This window comes from Buteo buteo, chromosome 21 (genome assembly GCF_964188355.1).
Source record: "Buteo buteo chromosome 21, bButBut1.hap1.1, whole genome shotgun sequence".
NCBI classification, from domain to species: domain Eukaryota; kingdom Metazoa; phylum Chordata; class Aves; order Accipitriformes; family Accipitridae; genus Buteo; species Buteo buteo.
The window spans coordinates 7,534,610-7,555,489 of record NC_134191.1 but is presented as its reverse complement, the minus strand read 5'-3'; the positions used below and the strand labels follow the sequence as shown (position 1 = coordinate 7,555,489).

Below are 20,880 nucleotides of genomic sequence, written 5' to 3'. Positions count from 1 at the left end.
TTTTTGTGGCTGTTACTCTGAGGACAAGAGTTCCTATGCCAATGTCAGTACAATTACAGCTGCACTGTTGTCAAGTTTCTTTGATTGAATGGTTGCTGGATGAAGCAATACTCTCACTCCTCTGCATAGATCCACCTGCCTTGTTAATCAAACATGCTGCTTGTTTAATTCCTTGTGCTTAGGTCCTTGTATCTCCTGCAAAATTCTCATCTGAGGAACTGTTCAACTCTGTGATACTGCAAATCTGTCAGTCCAGTGTCTGCCTGTAATTTTTTTTTCTTTGAATTTAAAAGTTTGTATTCAGAGGCTCTCCCTTGATAGGTGCCTTTCACAAGGCATTTTTTGTAATTATACTTACATTTAAAAGATCACATGTGTGTAAATGTACATTAAAATGCCTTCAAAGTTAGCGAACTGACGTGCTTCCAGGACAGCAGCACGTAACCATGCGTGTATTTATGCACCCACGTATTAATGTAACAGTTTCTCCAAATGTTAGGGTTTTTCCTCAGAAGACTTTTTCCAGAAATGCTGTGCCTCATGCTCTAGGGTTCTGCTCCTATGTTTTTTTCATGAGAACAAAGATTAGTCCTTCATGGTCCTAAACTCAATGCATGTGCATGACTTAAAGGCATTACCTACCAATAAATAGGAGATTAGCTGCGGCTTGTGTATTTCCTGATCAGTTCAGGTTTTTTCAGATGGCTCGTTGTTATCCCGTTTCCTTTAACGATGGGACACTTTAATGAGTTTGCCATCTGACATACATCTGCTTCCTGTTAAACAATACCTTCATTCTTCTAGAGCTGCTAAACTCATCTTTTATCCTACAAGATTTTTATCTGCACCTTAAAAACAGCATGTACAAATCGGTCAGCATATTCATTTTCTTGTTGAGGATTTTTTTGGTATGTTGGTTTCAAGAAGAAATAGCAAAACGGGCATCTCCTTTAGTGCTTGTTTGTTGGAGAATGGGACAACATGGATATTATTTCTCTAATTAGGGGCCAGTCAGTCCAGCTCCTGTTTGAAGTACAGCAAGATCAACTTCTGTGGCTAACATTATACAGTTTCTAATAGTCATTCTGTCCTCCCTGCAAAGTAAGGGACTGGTGCAAAAGGGGGGAATTTTGAAGGCCGTTAATATTATTTCTTTGAGGAAAGAGCCTTCAATAGCTTGATGATGGTCTGTCTCACGTGTGTGCAAAGTTAGTGCTCTGTGATCATCAGGGTCTCTTAAATCAATCCAGCCTGCATTGAGTTTGTGCATCTGCCTCAGTGCTTCTCTTTTCCCCATGTTTTGGGAACACGCAGTCATGCCGGATCTCTGACTGTGTCTTTCCCCTTCGCTGGTCAACATTGCCCTCTAGAAAATCTTTTTTCTTTTTTTTTTTTTTCTTTAATCATAAAACCTTTTTCTAGTGGAAGGAAAACTGGATAGAATTTTCCTTGTATTTATCTGTCTCTATGTAATGTCCTCTATATGTTCCTTTTACAATGAGCGTGCAGTGCTGTTTAAAAGAAAATCCTGTTGTATGTGAAGTTCTGCCACACAGGTCCAAAGGACATCTTTGAGAATGGCTTGTAACCGAAATAAGCAACCCTGTGGGGCACATAATGTTTTGTCTTGGAAAGGAATTTACTTCCCAGCATTCACATATGACAGGTGACAACGGGAAACACTCTGGGTTTTGAGCTGAGGAAACAGAGGAAGAAAAGTGCAAATATTTTTTTGAGGGTTAGTGGATGCTTGAATCAGAGTAATGAGTATAATTCGGAATTTTCTATTTCTTCCCATTTGTAGCTTGCAGTTGTCTCCTAGCTCATACAGGGTTAATGGTATTTGCTTGAAAATGAGGGAATTGCTGATTACCTCAGGTGGCTGCTGGTGCATGATCTGAAACCTTTATTTTAATGATACTCTTGGCACTGCTGAGACCGGTGTTTCTACCACTCTAAATGCCGTTCCTTTGCCTCTGGCAGTGCTGCAGAGCCACGTGTTCAACACCGAAGAGCTGTGAAAAGTTGTTTGTTGCAAATGCAACTTGATAGTTTTACCTGTGATGGCCCAGCTTCCCATGGGGTTCCACTTCTCTTTGGCTTCATGCAGTCTTACAGGAAGGTGCTGTATGTGAACTTGGTCTTTCACTGTGTCCTTTAAGGAATGGAGCCAAGAGATCTTCTCTGGACATTGCTATACCAGTGTTGTCACACTTGCCTGAAGAGTTTTGTTTCTAATTGCATCAGTGTTTATTGACAAAGCCCTCCATCATTCATTTAACATATAAACTTGTCCATTCTTTCACCATACTACATCTTTCATCTCTTGGAGATGCAGGAACACGGCTGATGGCTTTGACAGTCTTTCATTCACGTTAAGATTACAAATTACCTTCGTTAGGTTCCTTGTGGAGTCTGCAATTTATCAAGGAGGATCTGGGAGGCAGTATTAATTGGAGCTTTGCAAGAAAATAAGTCTACTTCGTCAGCTTTGGGGTATACCATAGATGATGGCTGTGCTGAGCTCCTCTACACCTTCTTCTTCAGTCAGTACTGTGGAAAGCTACGGGTCTTCACATTGCTGTCTATTGCTATGGCCTCTGACATGACCAGGGGAGAGGCTTACCTCGTTTCATGCTGTCTTTTCAAATCCCACCATGGGGGAAGTATATTTATAGCTGGAACATCAGTTTATCATAATCCAGATGTATTGGGAAAGCGTGTGAAGAATTTTAGGAGGACAAGACACTGAACTAGATTTACTGTGATTATTAACGGAAACGTTTTGGTGTTAAATCCAGTGGGCTGACACGGTTGTTTTATTCTACTGTAACTTGAACCTATTTGAAAAGAACCATCTTTTATAAAGAAGCTGATAAAAAGGGAATGTAAATGGGAATTAGTTAAAGGGAAGATTGTTCTCCTGAAATTTGTGGTTTATGTGTCCTTGGAAAACAGTATATTTTTTGATACTCAGAAGTGAGTTGTTAGACTTTTCTTTGTAATTACAATGGAGAAAGCACAGTTTGGCACCTGCAGCTCAGATAACTGGTGGAATACTCCTTATAAATACAGGCTTCAATGGAGATAGTGTCTCTATGAGCCTTGTCAAAGTGCATGTAAATGACAGGTGAGGTGCAAGTTTGAGAACTACTCTGTGATGACTGCAGTACGTTCTCCCTGAAGTGAACAGATGTTCTTGCTTCTTGTGATATTCGTACTCTCAAAATCCTCTTCATAACCGTTGCCTTTTCTCCTGTTGCTGTTAATGTAGGGAGCAGTGGAGGTATGGGCGAGAGCAGTTTCTGGAATGGAGGTACAGTTTCAGGGACATTGAGAAAGCTCTTACAAGGTGAGCCTGTTCCTCCTCTGGCTGTTTTTTGCCAATCTCCCCTTCAGTATTTACTCTAACATTTGTTAAAACAGATAGCTCTTCTGGAGAGCAAAGCCCGCTGAACTGGAGACAGGGAAAACCTGAATAAACAAACATGTGCCACAGATTAGTAAGAACATCTGTAGGTTTTATATTGTTTTGAGAACACATACCACAAAGTTTTTCATTTCTTATGCTTTTCTAGTTTCTCCCTTTCTTTGTGTCTCTCTCTTTTCTTCTTCTTTTTAAATATATTGATAATAAAGGTTGGAGGTAGAAAGCACAGCTGGACTCTGCATGACATGCCACTGTTTAATTTCTAGCTCAGAGGATGAGAAGAAGAGTAGTTTTATTGTATCCTAGAAGAGAATAAAGCCACATGCAAATTCCAGCCATGGACATCTGTTTCCTCTTTGTGTGAAAGAATTCTCATATTTGGAAGGGAATCCCAGTTCTGAAGGGGCTGATGAGTTTTCGGTTTTCTGTTGGTTTTGTTTTTTTTTTCCTTCTGGTTTTTCCCCCACCCCTTCTTTGCCACTCCTTCAGCATGCTCTCCTTGCTCCCTGGCAGCTGTGCTTCGTTCAGTACAATGTCAGCTTGCATCAGATATTGAATGGGTGAACTTTGAGTTACTTTAAAATGTTGTGTTGTAGTTACAAAGAGTATTATTAAGCTCCTCCTTAAATTTCTTTTATTTAATTAAACAGTATTTGGTGGGAGGACTTTTGCTTTGTCATCAATCTTCAGTACTTTGTAGGTTGGTATTTTTTTAGAGGAGAGATGTGTGTATCTGTTGCTCTGGTTGTGAAGTGCAACTATTTCTAGAAGTAACTTATTAAAAATAATCTTTTAAGATCCTTCTGTATCAGGGGAATTAAGTAGATCTGTAGAAATAAGAATCTGCAACTTTCATTACATTGTTAGGCATCAAGTACTAAGGACTACAGGGACCAGAGTAAATGATAATTTCACTAACCTAGAAAACATTTTAGAATGATGATTTACAGCTGTCTGGGGGATTTAAACTTTTGTGTGTGTGTGTGTGTGTGTGTGTGTGTGTAAGAGTTGACTCTGTTGAACAAACAGCACAGTTACATAACATTAGGCCAGACATGAGAACTGGTACTCTCTGTCTATTTTATATTAACGTCGAATGAGAGGTTGGTGGAGCTCGCCAGGGTTTCATATTTGCTGGCAGAAAGTTACCCGCATGTGTGGACCACATTTTTATTGTTGCCTTAGCATATTTCAGGCATAAATATCGCTGCCTGGCAGGGTGTGATTCTGTTCATTGCTGAATACCTTTTATTTTAAAAAGCAAAATATGAAAAGGAATGAAATGCTGTAAATGTTCAAATTAAGCAGTGTTCCCAGACTGTGAGATTTTGTCACGTCTGTCATGGTAGAGGAATAAAGGGCAATAAGCCATCTAAAGACTTTTTCACTGTTGGATGAGTTACCCTTGCAGAGCGATTTCTTTTTGCATATATTAATCCTACTTTGGGGTGTGGGCTGTTTAGTCTGGTCTCTTAGGGAAATAAGGCTTATGCAAACAGGGTGTATGCACACATGAATGCACAGGAGCCTGCGCAGCCCCTGGACGTGTTGGCCATGGAAATCTGGTGGAAAGGCAAAGCCTGCAAAGATAAATAGAAGTTCCTACAAGTTTCTTGAAAATATGTGTGTGAGGGGAGAATAAAGGCGATTAAGGGGTTTGAGGGAAGGCTTGCAATAGGAACTGAACTTTCAACAGGCGCTGCAGAAGAGATGTCGAGAGGAAATGTGACGGAGGTCCCTGTCGTGGGAAGATCACTGAACCCGGCTTGGAAATTATTTGGCTTCAAAGAATCTCATGACAAAAACCAAATCCACAGGAAGCCAGACTCCCTTTCGTTCCAGTACCCATGAAATTGCTTGTGTGGGTTTTGTTTTTTAAATTGGGATGCTGTCAAACAGGCTCCGATGGACAACTGTAAGAAATGGAGGACATACCTTGTTAGGATCTTCTTGGTGCAGGCAAAGGTGCTGCTCTGCTTGTTTTTGTTGGTGGTGCTTCCTAGTTTGGTTTTTGCAAGCTTTCAAATTCTATTCAAGTATGACTTATGAATGTTTAGGCCTTTATCCTGCAGGTGTCTTAGAGAGGAGGGAGCCCAGCGGCTGTGCAGATCCCACTGACATACGTCCAAAGCCTTCCCAGGCACTTTGGAAGCCTGCTCTCTGCAGCATCTTGCGGGGTGCATGGGGAAAAGTGAAACCGATAATCCCCATCCAGTTCTGGTCCCCGCTGAGCAGAACACAGAAAGCAAACACCACTAATGCCGAAAATCAAACGGCAGTCGTGAACAAATTTCCTCTTTGATTGTAATGCTTCTAGCTAGGAGATAAAAAGGGGTTTATGTCAAAAGCTTCCCTTGTTGTCTTATTAACAGCTGCATAATTTTACCACTCATTCATGAGCATAGAAAAGCAAAACTTGGAGACTGTATTTGAAAGCTTGTTTTGTTTGGTGTACAGCTGGATACAGAGCGTTTTCTTTTCTGTCTTCTAACGAATTTGAAGCAAATGTACTGGGTATTGTTTCTTTTTTTTTTCTTTTCTATTTTTTGGCCTAGATAATAGAAGATTATGTTGCTTTTCATTTTACATTGCAAAGAAATCATGCCATTTAACTCCAATTCAACAATGATGCAGCAGCATGTGGAGATATATATATCTTCTCATAAATATATTACCACATATTACTGTCAAATAGCTGGACTTTTTCAGCCAGTATTAAAACCAAAATTTAATTGCTACACTAGAGCTTCAAGGCCCTGATAAATAAGAGCCATGTCTGACCTTTATTGTGGGGCTTTGAGATGCCACCAGGGATATTGCTCATTGTTCAAGATGACAAACTTCCTCTGAGATTTCAGTTTGTCAGCTCAATGTACAGCAGTGACATTGATTTCTTCTCACTGCCATTTCCTGCCTGAATAGATAACAAATTTTCTGTGGCAGGTGTCTGTCAAGCTTAGTTTTGCCTGGCAGATTAACTTAATAGACTCATTTATTAATCATTAGTTGCAACATGGTGAAGCAGACAGTACTCTTTAACTCTTGTGATGTTGAATGGATGTACCATTTTGGATTCCTTTGTGTAGCTTGAATTTGGGTTTAATAAGCTGTTCATATCTCTGTAGTGAATGGTTTTAACCTGCCATTACTCACCTTACAAAGAGCAAAGATTTATGTGTTAGTTAAGTGTGAACGATTTTGAGTGTCTACTACTTTTCATGGCAAAAGGTGCCTAAGTGCTTTCTGAGCCTAATAAAATGATGCACGAACTGCAAAAGCAGCGTAAATAAGGGTGAAAACTAACCCGACATGCATTGTGTTTGGGGAAGAAAAATAAAAGTAGGAGAAGAAAATAGATACTTGGAAGAAGATTTGAAACTGGGGCTGACTGGCTGTCAAAGTGGAGGAGATAACTGCAGGCACATTTAGGAAGGGGCAAAGCAGACCTGCAGATACAGCTGTAGGGCATTTCTAGCACAGGCTAGGGTGTTCATAGGGACACCTTTCTTCAAGATGTCTTGAGATAGATACTCGGGCTGGAGATAGCAAAGGCAGGGTCAGTACCAGGGGTGGATATTGGACAGGGCTTGTTAGAGTGGTGAAGGAGGAGGAAGAGTCAGAAGAACTTAGTGGAGAGATTGGAGGAGGAAGAAACGATAAGGGAAGATGTAATCTTGGAAAGTGGTGTCTCTTGTTGCAAAGAATCGCTCTGTTCACAGTGAAAACTGACTTATTGCACATGAGCCCTGCATCAGCCTACAGAGCTGATGGAGATGCAAGTTGGCTTTTTCCCCCCTGGTGTGTTAAGAGAGTTGGTGACGATGCATTTATCAGGGCAAAATGTGTAAAGGAGCTGAAAATGCACAGGCACTGCTGGGGACACATGGCAGCAGGAACGAGCCTAGGCAGAGATACAGGCTGTTGCTGGACAGAAGAACCTCTCGTTATAGGTGATGAGAAGAGAACTACTAAGCTTCTCCTTTGGGTTTTAGTTGGGTTGTGGTAGCTCTTCACAACCTGCTTTTAATTCTCAAGGGAGCTTGTTAATTTGGGATCACTGGGAGATGTTCAGGAAAGTTTTTGCAGCTGATGCCCAACTGATGTTGGAGCACAACTGTTTTCAGCTCAGCGTTTGTGAGTGTGTATTGCTGAAGATGTTTTTTTGCCAAGCTGTGTTCCTGGCCTTGGGAATGTGTTTCTTGAACCATCCTTATGGCTTTCTTGGCTGAGTGTCAAACCAAGAATGTCCCTGCACTAGATCATACTGCTTACTGCTCTTCTAGGCCACCCTGGTAACAATACATTAACCTCTCAGCAGGGAATGTGATAAACAAAGTAAAACTGCTTTAGCGAAACCAGTCATTTAATGGCAGCGTACATAAAGTGTCCATAAAGATTTGTAAATGTAATAAGCTGCAGTTCACTGAGTGAACAATAACTGTTCCTAATTTAGCCAGTTGAGGAACATGCCAACCTAATTTGCTTTTGTAACATTATGTTGTTTTTTTTCTCTTTTCCCACCTCTCCAGGTTCCTTTCTCTCTGGTACAATTTCCCCTCTGGGAGTCCTTAAAGGTAAGTCCTCTTTAATGATAGAAATATGTTATGCATTTTGCAAAGGCTTTCCATGGTAACTTATCTAACTTGATTATCACAATTATGGGCATGTCCAAGGATCAGTAAGTATGTACCAACCTACCTGTGCATGTGAAGAACATTTGCCTGAATATCTGAAAAATAACAGGGAATATCTAACACTGATATGTGGCATGCAGTCTAAATTTCACTCCCCAACATGCCAGAAATCTTATCTTCTGCTCTAGCTTTTTTTACTGATTAAAGAGTGGGAACTGTCTTGTGTTGTTTGATTTTTTATTTTTTTTTTTATTTATTCATTTATTTAAATTTTCATTTTTCAAGCGTTTCACTCTTCAAGGTAACAGGAAATTGTGAGCAATACAGAGAAAAGTGATTGAGCCTGGTTTTGTAGACAGGGAGAGACTCTCAGTGCATCACTGACAAGCTATTTTGATTGGCTGTGTGTACTGTATTTAAAGGTCATTTAAAGAAGGTGTCAATGGATGATGTTTGAATAGTGCAGTCTTTCAGAATGATGTGCTGTTCTCTCACTGGCTGGTTGCTTTTTTTATCATGGACAGAGTCAGGGTCTAGATTTTTGAGCCCAGGGTTGGATTTGAAGACATGTAGTTTCTCTGTCCCTCTGTTTTTCCTTTAACTCACCACAAAGGACAAAGGAAAGAGTTTTTCAGGTGCTTTGAGATCTGGGTGGGAAGCACAGAAAATTACTGCAGATCGTTAAAAGCACTGCAGCAAAACATAATATTTATAAGAGAGGAGCTGGAGAGAGAGTAACTTCCTTCTTGTTAAGGGTGCTGGACTTCTGAGCAAGCTTGGCACTGAGACCCAAACTGGGCAGAGGAACTGGAAGGGTGGGAGCCGGTGGTGATCTTCCTTGCCCCTTGCTGCTTCTATTTAGGGAGGAGGACTTAGATTCTCCTTGGTCCTTGTATGCTGGGTTGGGACAACAGCTTGTCCTCTCACAGTGTGCGAGTAGCTTGGGTTGTTCTGGGGGGACAGGCCCACAGTGTGAATGTCTGCATCTAGAGGCTTCAGGGAGTCAAATATAAAGGGGAGTCCACAGGCAGGAGGAGCATGAAATACATCAAGAGCTTTCACAGAACTGAGCTGTGTTTTGTAGAGGATTCTGTAGGTGCTTCATGAAGGTCTGGGTATCATCCCATCGCACAGGGTAGCTTTGGCTGCCTTATTAGGAATCTGTTTCCCTGCCAGCGTCTAGGAATGGCTTTCTGTAAACTCCTCTGCAGCCATACTGGCCTGACCTGCTAATCATTAGTGCAGCAGCCGTGTTTGGGAGCAAGAGGTGGCAGTGCTTAAAGAGAGAAAGTGCAGTGTCCTTGCCAAAACCACATAAAACAGCAACATCATGTAACTATTTTCAGAATGTAAAGTTGTTTTAACTAATGTCCATGTAGCTGTGACAATAAAATGTATTGTTTAGATTGCAGGCTTTAAAGAAGAGAGTTTGAATTTAGCTAGCTACAGGAGTGAGTCACTTAGATTAAACATGATGTCTCATCCTAAAGAGGTCGGTGCAGATCTGAAGAGAAACAAAACAGTGTCAGTTTGTTGCATGAACCTGTTGCAATATATTCTTCTGACTGTGGAACCAAGAGTGGAAAACTGCAAAAATCAGCCTTGCATGCTCCAGTCACTTTGGCTCAGCACATGGAGAGAGCTCAAGCTCAAGGTTTGTCACATCAAAGCCAGACAGTGAAAGCAGAAAAAGTTTTGTTTATCTGAATGAAGTTCTTAAAAAAAATTGCCCTGACAGTACAGCAAAGGACAAAAACCATTATGGTCCCATCAACAGCGTGGATGTGGCCAGTAGCATCAATAGGAGTACGATTCAGGCTAGGGCTTCTCACAGGTGCATGAAGAGGCAGTAATTAAAAAGTAGGAGTGCAGAGGACAGGAGAAAAATGGCACGAAGCCTGAACATAGAAGAGTTACTGAGATAATGTCTGAGGGACTGTTCTGCGCTGTATTAATGGTATTCTTTGAGAAAGTAAATGCGGGAACAGATGTGTATGATGTATGCGGATCATCTCACAGAGGAGAACAAAACAAGTGCTGTGGCTGTGTCATTTTTACAACCATTAGTACAAAGTTACATAAGCTCATGGAAGATAGACTCAGTCTTAGCATTCCCCGAACAAGATAATCACCATAAAAATGAGGAAAAATGTCTTTCCACTGCAAAGGACAGTTAGCGAGGCACACGGAAGAAGAAGAGAGCTTCCTTTTCCTTCACGTATGTGCTGGCTGCAGCCAGCAGCAGGGCGTTAAGCTTAAAGGAGCCTAATAAAGGCTTGTCATAGGTAGCAAATCAGGTGTTTCTGTATCCCATTTTCTCTGTCTGTGTTGCTCCAAGCTGCTCTGGTTATTCTTTATGCTTCCAGCAGGCTTTAGCCACATAGTTCCCATGCACAGTTTTCTTCGGTCTGTGAATGTAGACCAGCTGTCCCTATGTGAAAGTAAACTTGCATATCATGCACTAAACTAAGAAGAAGAAGAGAGAGCATTGTATAGATTACTAAACTATCAGGTTACACATGCTATGGGTGCTGGCAAAGGGGGTATTGCAGTAATTAGCAAGAAACAGATACTGCTTCAAATACAGGCCTTACTGCCAGTTACTCAGGTGAACACATAATTTAGAAACAGTTAATAGACTCCTTTCTTAGTTCACAATGACGCAAGAAACAACAGTAAAGAAATTATGGTGATTTTAATAAAAATACAAAACAACTCCTATTTTTTGGATGTAGGTAGCATCCACTGCTATAATGCATGCTTAATGTCCTTTCTCTTCCCAATTCTTCATTTATCCATTTTTTGTTTTAGGTACAGATTATCGATATAAACCAAAGGGGAGAAGGAAACTGTGCTATCGTGTATCAGATTTCAAGACAGACATTGTAATTCTCTACTAGGGTGAGTTAGTGTAGCACTTCTCTGTCTCTTTAGCCCAAGCCTTACAGCTAAAACAATTTTGAATTCTTCTCAGAGCTCAGGAAAAGAAGGGGCATTTCAAATCTCATTCACTCTCTGCTACACCAACCCTCAGAGGACCACCATGGCTGATTACCACTGTGGCAGTTTGATCAGATTTAGGTTCTTTTAGGTGGGGCTAATGCTTCTGATCCCATCTCAAAGCCAGCTGGCCATGAAGAAAGGCAGCAGAACATAAATGTGGTGTGCTTCCGAAAAACCAGTCAAGTACACTGCTGTCCATATTAGTTCAAGTTTTGGAATAACGTTGTAAGATACAGTCCCCTTGTATGCAGCCCTGGAATTTCCAGGGTGCCTCTGTAACTTGCTTTGGAAATACTATATGTGTGTTCTTCATTGTGGGAATTTCAAATTACAGGGCTGTGTATTTGGCATGAAATTGTCGTGGGTTACCAGCGGTCTAGCGCAGCTCTCTTGCTTTCACCCTGCTGACAGGGGTGTGTAGTCTCCACTCAGATGACTGTAGCACCGTGGAGCTCATCCCTTCTGTATTATCTTCTGTTCTGTTCTGTTCAGGCATTTTATTCAGCACTTGTAATCATCATATCTGAGTACCTACTAACAGCACATAAGTGATTTATCATTTGTTTCAGGTTGTGTTTTAATCTATAGTTTTTCTCTTTTAGACCTAACTGAGAAAAAAGACAACTTTTATTTCTGCTGTGGGGATATTGCAGAAATACAGGACATCGTTTTTTTTTTTTTTTTCCCCAACAAAATAGTTTTAGCCCCGCCTCCGCCCCAAATCAAAAGCCTCTGTTTAGGTTTGAGTCCAGAAACATCTTGTCAAAGATGCCTGCTTCTTATGGCTGAGTGGAAATGGTCAGCTCCCTCAGAGAACAGTGCTCCCTTGGAGACCCGTCTCAGGTGAAATGAGACTCAGTCCTCTTGGGTTTTATATTTCTGCATGTTGGCTGCGCTTCAGAGCCTCTGAGAATTACTCCAACGCAGCTGTACATGGAGAATGCTCTCTTTATAGACCAAATGTATTGTATGTCTGGAAAAAAAGGCTCTGGTAGCCAGTGAGGAGGGAAGGAACAGGCGGGACAGGAGGACAGAGGTCTCAAATGAGTAGACTTGAAAAACAAGGGGGGTTTTGTTTGGTTGATTTTTTTTTTTAAGGAGAACAAACTACTATCCTGGGAACCTTTTGTCTTTTTCACTAGACATGTCCAATTCTGAGATGAGACACTTGGATGTTGCTAAGACTATATAACGTCAGGGTCAGGCTGACTTCACCCTGCAGACTGTGAGTGCCAGCAAGTCCTGCTCTTGCATGTGCAGCCTCTCTGGGAGGGCTGGCACAGACCGGGCTGCTCTGCTGGCCCAGGACCTGCAAGGAAGGATAAAAATCTTGGACAGACCATGCTCAAGGTGATGTTCTGTCTCTTCTGGCTTTCAGTGCCAGGATTTCCCTCTTTGTCTCAGTGCTGGGCAAAACCTAAACCTCTTAGACTTTCTGCAGCTGTAGTGAGCCCACGTGGTTTTTGTCACTGGCTTGAGTAATAAGATAATTTTCTCAAATATGTAAGTCTCACAAATTAACAGGTGTTTTATAAAGAGAGATACTCTGTTGGACCTTCAGAGGCGATAGCTATAGAGACAGGGAGCTGAGATACATGGGCAGATCTCTCTTGTGGGATTTTGTAATGACTGTGGTGGCATGTGATAGTGCTGTAAGATGCTGAAGAAGCAGAGGAATGCTTTGGTGGCTTCAGGAAAAGAGAATGGTTTGAGAGAAGCGTACACACAGGCACATATTCACCCTGTGAAATAAGCAGGGCATCGTAGTAAAGAGAATGGGGAGAGTCTAGCCGTTCCGCTGTGAGGCTGAGTAGTTTCACAAGGTTGGTTGGGTCAGAACAGAAGTTCCCCATGTTGTTTCTAAATTGGTTTCTGCCCACACGATGGAGAGCAGGCTTCAGATTGGGCTTACACTTCCTTAGGTCCCTTGTTTTCTGTCCAGGTTCAGCTGTCACTGCAGGCACAAGGCACTTGTGTTGAGAGGAACAGAGCTTGGGAAATCTGCTGGTGGACTGAACTGTAGATCTACATGAAGGCATTGGCACGTGTACTCGTTTGCTTGCTTCTCTTAGTTCCCCCCTCCAGAGAGCCCAACTTCTGGGGGCTGGTATAAGCAGTATAGGGTGTGAACAAGTCTGGTTTGAGGGTGGGCTCAGCCTCACTTGTAGTTGTCAGTGCAGATATACCTTTGAGACATACCTTGAAGCATGCTGTGCAAAAACTGCTTGGTGGGTTTCCGTGGAGAGTGAGGACTCTAATCTTGGTTGGAGCTCATTGCACCTGAGTTTTGAAGTTAATAAGATGAAAAGTTTACTGAATTCTTCTGCCTAGGCAGCTGGGGTTCTCGGCAGTAATACGTGTTTATAACTCCACCATTGAAACAATAAACCACATGCCATTTCCCTCCTAAAATTTACAATCAAATCTGTTGCTGTTTAACAGGGTAAGTAGAAAATAGAGAAATGTAGCCAAACTGGGCCTAAAATGGCTCTTTCCCTGCTCTGTAGGTAGGTGACAGCTTTCCTTTTTTCCTGGAGAAGCAGTCCAGTATTTCTTTTCTGCTGTGCTCAGCTGCATATAAGTCAAGAGTAAATGAAACCCAGGCCCAGCTTTAAACCCATTTCCTTGCAGGCAGAGTAGTAAGTGTTCTACCATACCTCACTCCCTCTTTGAGTAATGATCGGGCTGATTTAGGGATTAAGTCCTAATCGTTAAATAATGCTAACGCGTCTGCCATTTGCTTAGGTGCTGTATCAGGAAAACAGATTTCCATGGCGGCGTTTTGAGGCGTGATGTAACTTGCGGCCAATGCGGCGTGTGCATGCCTTTAGCATAACGGCTGCATTTTTCTCACAAAAGAACAATGTACCCAACAGCTGTTCAGCAAACAGCCCTCGCTTTATTAGTGTCACAATAAGTGTCATTCACACAGTCTTGAAGCACAGTCGAAGGAATGCTATACGCCATCTGCACCAAAGAGAAAGAAACAAATGCAATCCTTACTTACAGCACTGCAGACACGTTTGAGAAAGTCAGATGGTCTTGGATCATCAATGCAGCATTTAAAACGGCAGAAGTAAAACAGGCTCATGCAGTCTGTAGCTACAGAGCCAGATTGTGATGCTCTTGGTAATGCCTAGACCACAACCGGTTCTCTAGAGGTTGCTGAGCTTGCCAATGACATCTGGGGACGTTTGGTAGAATATAGAAGTACTCAATGTGAAGGGCTCACCATTTGATTCGGACGCTTGCTTCTTACTGAAGAACCTTAAAAGACTCATGTAATTTTTCCACGTAATTTATTCACACAAGCCTGCATGAAGCACAGATTTATTAGCAGGTAGTAGCAGTGCAGATACTCAAGGAAAGCCGTCCTAACTTTGAAGCGATTTTTCAGCAGTGCATTTTCCTCCCCAGACACATCCATAGCCCTTCCTGCCATGGAAACTGAGTGTAGCTGGCATATTATGTTCTGCCCTGCCATGGGAACACTGTTTCGAAGACATTTTCTTCAACCAGGCTTTTAGCACATCCATTTTGATTTACATCCAAATGGGTCACAGACATCAATGCAGTATTATATGGGGAGAAAAAGGGAATGAAATGCTTTTAACATGAAAAATATGCTGTTGCATGTAGGCCAACTTTTGTTCTCTTTCTCTCGATTTATCTAGGATTTGGGTAGGTTTAATTCTAGGGCCAAATTCAGTACTGGCATAAGTGAGCACAACTCCATTAGTGCAAATGGAGTCTCAACGTTTATGTCAACAGTGAACTTAGATCATTGAATTTTTCCCATGTTTGGGCTTGCATGTTTCCTGCAAGATAATATACACATGTACTTGCGCATATGCTGCACATATGCACATAAAAATTCACTGGGGAGGACATTTGGCTCTATGCTCTGTGTTTGACTTTATGTATAGAAACTGCAATCAGCTCATGAATTTTTTTGCTGCTTCTGTAGCTAATGTGCCATGCATCTGTAAGGACCAGCCGTGCAAAATGCCACCTTGCAAGTAAAATACCTAGTAGCAAAGGCAAACGTGAAAATTGCTTTTCTTCCCTCAGTCTGCAGGACTGTACATGCACACAATCCATGTGATTAATTTGGAGAGATTTTTCTCCCCTCTGTTATCATGAAGTTGAACACTGCCTTGAACAGAGGGGTATGTAGAAATACTACAGATGCTTATCATTGGAGTGAATTGTAATATTTACTCAGCTGCAGGCCTCAAGTTTAGTGTGTGCCATGAGGTCTGCTTGCTTCTTAGTGCCTGAAGAATAGCAAGGCCAAGGGGGAGATAGATGTCTCATTCTCTGCAATGCTTCCTGCAGCGTTTGGGGTGTTGGTCTGGTCATCAGGTTTGAGAGAGATGCGAGTGTTGCACTTTCCCAGGATCACCATAGCTTAGGTGTCCCGAATATAGACCAAGACTCAACTGCGTTGGGAGCACAAAGCTGACAGATGATTTCTGCGGCAAACTTTTACCACAAACGTACGGCAGAGGTGACGGGCATGCACAGCTAAGGAGTTGTGTGAACTAGTCAAAGGTTATTGGCCATCTGGAGGCCAGGTGTCCACAACGCGTGAGCAGCCCACATTTGAGGGCACCATGTACTTCCCCCCTGTATTTAAAGGCGGTGGTAATCTTTTCTTTTTGTTCGTTTGGTTTTTTTTTAGATTGAAAGACCTTTGGTATATCCTAAGAGCGACTTCTGCCCAGCAAAATGGGGTGTCCTTGTATTCTCAGTATCAAAAGAGTTAAATAACTTTTGTGGTGAGAAGTAGAGGACACTGGCCTATGGGACTGTATGAAATGGGATCGTTAGGAAGAAAAGTAAGGCCCTGCCCACATATAAAACTTGACCCTTCTCTGTGAACATTATCCCTGTGAATAATTGGAAATCTGCATTCAGGCTTCCCACTGTGTCCCATCCCTTGAGGACACACCCGCTGTATTGCTTTACATGGTGCGGCAATGCACAGCGAGATTTACATATATATCACATAAAAGTGTTTACAAAAAAAATTAGCATGTGATTGAGCTGGGAAGCTGCAGAGGGCCCCAACTGTACGAGTTTCCATGCGCTTCAGCCAGAAGATTTATTTCCAATTTGTTATTCATAAGGGAAGAGCGAGAGATTGGGATGGGGTCCTTTGAAGTGGAAAACAAAGTCTTCTATTCAGCCTTCAGCTTAATAGAATACACATGACACAGGCTTGGCATGGCGGCCCGCTTTCATGTAATGTGCTCCTTGTCATTTTGCTTTCCTAGGCTGTGAATACTAGTGGGAATGGGCATTGCCCTGGAAAAGTCTCGTTATCTCCTGCAGCCTTCTGCGGGAGGAGAGCAGAGTAAGCAGGTAGGAGCCATTTGGTGATGGTGGTGGGGAAACCAGGCTGATCCAATTGTTGCAGTTGCATTGCTTGTAATTCCCAGTTTGTTTCATATCGCAAGAGCGTGTGTAGAAAAAGCTGCGTTGTTGCAGGGCTTCTGCAGGCATTACGCAGGCGCTTCTGCCCTGTTTGGAGGCCTGAGCAGGGAGCCGTGACCCGCGGGCTCTGAGCCTGCCTCTGACACCCGTCTTGTGCCTGACCCGAGCTCTCGCCCGTTATCCCCCCAAGCGGAAGGCTCTTCTGAATTTGTGCAGCATCCAGGATGGCGGAGCATGATCTAGGCACTGTATCACTGCAAATAACCAGCAATTCCGTCCAAAGTCGGTGTTTTGGGGAGATGTATATGAATCCTGTGTTTCTTTCCAGGAACAGGCCCTGGTTTTACAGTGATCTACAAGCCACTAATAGCTTCTGTGCTTTGCCTTGTGTTAGTGGTATTAAAACCACGCTTGGTGCAGCACAAAGGCGAGTGTTTTTGAAGAACTTACAAGCCCAGCTTACCACAAAGCCCTGTCAATTAGTGGGTCCATGGGCTATGAGAGAAAACATGTGTGACCTTCAGCACATCAGCTTGGCCCGCAGCGTGAGTGTGGTTAGAAAGAATTTGGACCAGGGTCCTGCCAGTCCTCTTGGCCCTGTGACACTTGTTCCTCTCGGCTTCCTCCGGGATGATGTCCTCGCGCCCTGCTTCTCTCTGTCTTCTCTATGTTCAGGTTTGGAGCTCTGGGTGAATCACCAAAATCAGAGATGGAAAGAAATGCATGAAGTCATCTCATCCTGCCCTTGCCAACGCAGGATTATTCCCCACAGTACGGTCTTGAGTGCCTTCTCCAGTCTATTTTTGAATGACTCAAAGGAGAGGGCTTTCCTCTCCTCCCCGGGGAGGCTGGCTCTGCTGTTAAGTCGACCTCACTGTTGGGGAATTCTCTTCCTGTTCTTCAGCCTCAATTCTCCTTTTCCCTAATTTAATTGAAGTGTTTCTGGCTCCACCCTTCTAAACAATTTTCCGTATTGCATGACTGTTGCAAATACCTGTTGTCAATTTGCAGGCGTAACGGATTGGAATTCATCACCGTTTGCCTTGCTTGGCAAAGGCTCTTAGTGCAGAACTGTACTGGGAAGCCAGGCTTTATCAGAAACTAGATTTCAGAGCTGCATGCCAAGAATTAAGAATGACCTTTTCGTACTTCTTTGGACAATGCCATTAACATAAAACCCCATCATGACTGAGAATAGGCTGGGCTTCTGGCAAAGCCATGAATGTCTCTATTAATGTGCTAGTTTTCCTCTTAGTCCTCCAGCAGATCTTCCATACTGCTTTTTGCATGACAGAAGTAACTGCTCTGAGTTCTCAGGTTTAGTTGTAGATGTATAGGCATTTGGAGAACGTTTAATGAAAACATACAGTAATTCTGTTTTTATCAAGTGGCGCCAGCGGTTAGATTTCTAAATGCTGCCTTGCAGTTTGAGGTTTCTTAAGCACCTGAAGTGTTTTGAAAATGGGTTTTGAAGATGGGATTTATGCTTTGACAATACCTAGATGCTTTGGAAGGTAGCACCTTTTGTCTTAGGGGGCACGTGTCCTTCATCCAGCAGGACTGAGTTGCAAGAAAACTGTGTCCCCAAAGAGTATAAGTTATTCTAGAAAAGCATATTATGGGTTTGAAGAATTATGAATTCCTATTTATTTATTTATGAGATGAAAATCAGTTTCTGCTGTGGGTGACAGCAGAATAGAAGCCCATACTGAAAACACCAGGAAAAGAATGGCTAGCATTAAAGAGACTGAAATCCCTTTAGTGCTTTCGTACAGCAGAGCTGCTGCTATTTAGCTATGGCAGGATACCAAACAACATTGTGGCTGGCCATTGTTGCTTGAACAGTTTGATTTTTAAAACATTCAGCTGAAATATAACCACCAGCCAAGTTGGAAGAAGCGAGTCACAAGGACAGCATGTTAAATGAAGAGTCAGCAAATGAGGGAAACGAGTTCTCATGCCCCAGTGGAAAGTGGCTGTATTGCAGACCAGGAGCCCGAGAGCAGTATCTCAGCCTAGCACAGCTATTGAGTTGCTTTTAGGAAAATTTTATAGTATAGAAGTAATACGGCTTTGAAAAGAATAAGATAGTGTCATGGCTATAAAAATAAAATTACTGATTTCTCTGTGGTAGGCCTCAGAAGGGCCATGGATCCCATCCCTTTCTGCTCAGCACTGATCCTCACATCATAAACCAGCAACTTCTCCTCTGGAGAATTTCCAGTGTTAGGCATTTCAGGAGCTGGGAAAGGGGTGATGGAGCGGAGTGAAGGAGGAGAGAACAAAGTGACCGTAGCTGGCGTAATAAAAACCATCCCAGCACGCAGTGGCCTTTGTTGTTGATACCGATCAGATTCATCAAACTGTTTGATGTGATTCTTGATAGGTGTTTTTTAGAAGGCATCATTCTTGTTGGTGTTTTTAAATGTGCATGTTTAAATGATGCTGTGAGTTAATGGATTGGAGCATGGTGTGTGGGAGCAGTGGGGAGGAGAAGGGTGTGTGGTCCCTAAATGACGCCAAGTGAAAAACAGAGACACACCTGCTTTGGGATATAATGGGAGTGATAAGAGTAATTTCTTAACGATGGGGTTTTTTGGGGAGTGCGAGGGGAAGGGTTGGTTTAAGAAATTTAGGGGAGCAAACAGGACTTCTATCTTGCTGTGCTGGGGACTGTTCATTTTAAATGGGAGTGTTTGCTACATCTGGACTGAACTGATATTGGTTCTTGCATGCCGCCCCCCTGCTCAGTGTTTTGCTTTGCGCTGTTTTATCTGCCAAAAAGAAAATAAATTCACAAAATATTTGCAAAGTTGCATGGCCACAGGCTTAAATACATACATATGAAATCCCTGAAAGCAATTTGCTTCAAGCCTTCCTCAGTTCCAGACATCTTTCTCACTCCATCTGCTCGTTCAAGTACACAAGTTCCTTGGGAAAAATCACTTATTACATCACTGAAAAATGCCACAAAAATAGCTTTTCACTTAAGTTCCCATCCTCGGAGTTAACTCACATGGGGATCAGATAGATTCAAACATTTAATAACTTTTTATTTTCCTTTCTCTTTAAACACAGGATCTCTGGTCATGGAAGCAGGGTCACGTGGTGGATTCTTGGCAGTCAGCAGTCTGTGGAGCTTTTGCAGGTGCAAAGGATTATATGTTATACTGGGAAAGACTAAAGAAGAAAGGGAAAAATGTGCAAATCTATTAAGTATAGCAGAACAACATTCCTTTGTAATTCAAGTTTGTTTAGAAGAAAATGGATCCAGTTGTTGTTTGGAAATAGGGAAGTCAGCAAAGGAAGAGAAGAAAAAAAAAAAAAGACTCAAACAGGGTGTCTGTTTGAAAGACAACCAATTTGTTTTTGACAAATTTCTGTTATTTAAAAACCAGGGGCCTGTCAGTCAGGCTTTGCGATTATTTCAAAGTTGATTTGTAAAATCCTCATCCAGGAGAAACTTTTGCTTGGGTGGGGGTTTGTGCAGCTGTCTGCTCTGAGCACTTCCCCAGGGGCTGAAGTGATTGCAGCGAGAGGCCATGATTCACCATTCATGTGACAGCTCTGACAGCCATGTAGATTAACTGGAGTCAGGAGAGCAGAGGCTAGCACTGCACAGCCTGGAGGCAAAAGCCTTCCGCAGCAAAGAAAAAAACAGAGGACGAAACATCTGGGCAATCTCCAGACACTAGAACAAGAATAAAGAGTGGCAGAATACAATACTGCAGTATTTATTACCAAACAAGCCAGAAGTTAATTGAGTTCTTCAGTAGGCTTCTTGCTTGATTTTAGCCTACTGTAGTTGTTTCAAAAAAAAAAAAGGAAAAAAATCAATTAATGACTCATCAGTATAGCTGACAAGTTTGAGGGAGGAGAGACTCAACTGTCTTAATAGAAAAAACAGATTAGTAGTTAAGAGATGGATAGCCAGAGCTTTTCCCCAAGGACCTAAAATACATTTAGAGATTCCAAACCAGTAACAGAATATGTGGAAAAAATAAATCCTGTTTAAAGAGAAATTATAGCATTTCTTGAAATAGAGATTATCAAAAGCAAAGCTTGTTCTTTGATGACTTACAAAATCAGACCCATTACATCGCATGTAATTTTTTTAAAATAAGCTGTGTTAGGGGAATTGAAGTATTAATAGCAGCAGAATTCCAGCAGAGACTGAGGCTTCATTTTGACGGGCCCTGTAACTGCATGACTGAGAGAAGGGAGCATGGCTGTAGCTGCACACAGTTTAGTAGATCAGGCACGTGAGCTGTGAGGGAATGGTTTAGGTAGAATTGATTCCATTTTGGGGCAGAGGGGATATTTTAGATGATCTTTTGTGGTTTTGTCTAGCTGTATTTTCTATGTTTATGTGAT

General features: G+C 42.2%; 1 protein-coding gene across 3 annotated transcripts in view; it reads left to right on the top strand.

Moving 5' to 3' along the window:
• SLC25A26 (solute carrier family 25 member 26) overlaps window positions 1-20,880 on the top strand; it is a 91,738-nt gene that overhangs the window by 54,238 nt on the left and 16,620 nt on the right. For all 3 annotated transcript variants that reach the window (XM_075052974.1, XM_075052973.1, XM_075052975.1), the window contains exons 6-7: window positions 7,960-8,004; window positions 19,585-19,654. In XM_075052974.1, the coding sequence (XP_074909075.1) occupies window positions 7,960-8,004; window positions 19,585-19,654 (115 nt within the window). The remainder of the gene's footprint in view (window positions 1-7,959; window positions 8,005-19,584; window positions 19,655-20,880) is intronic.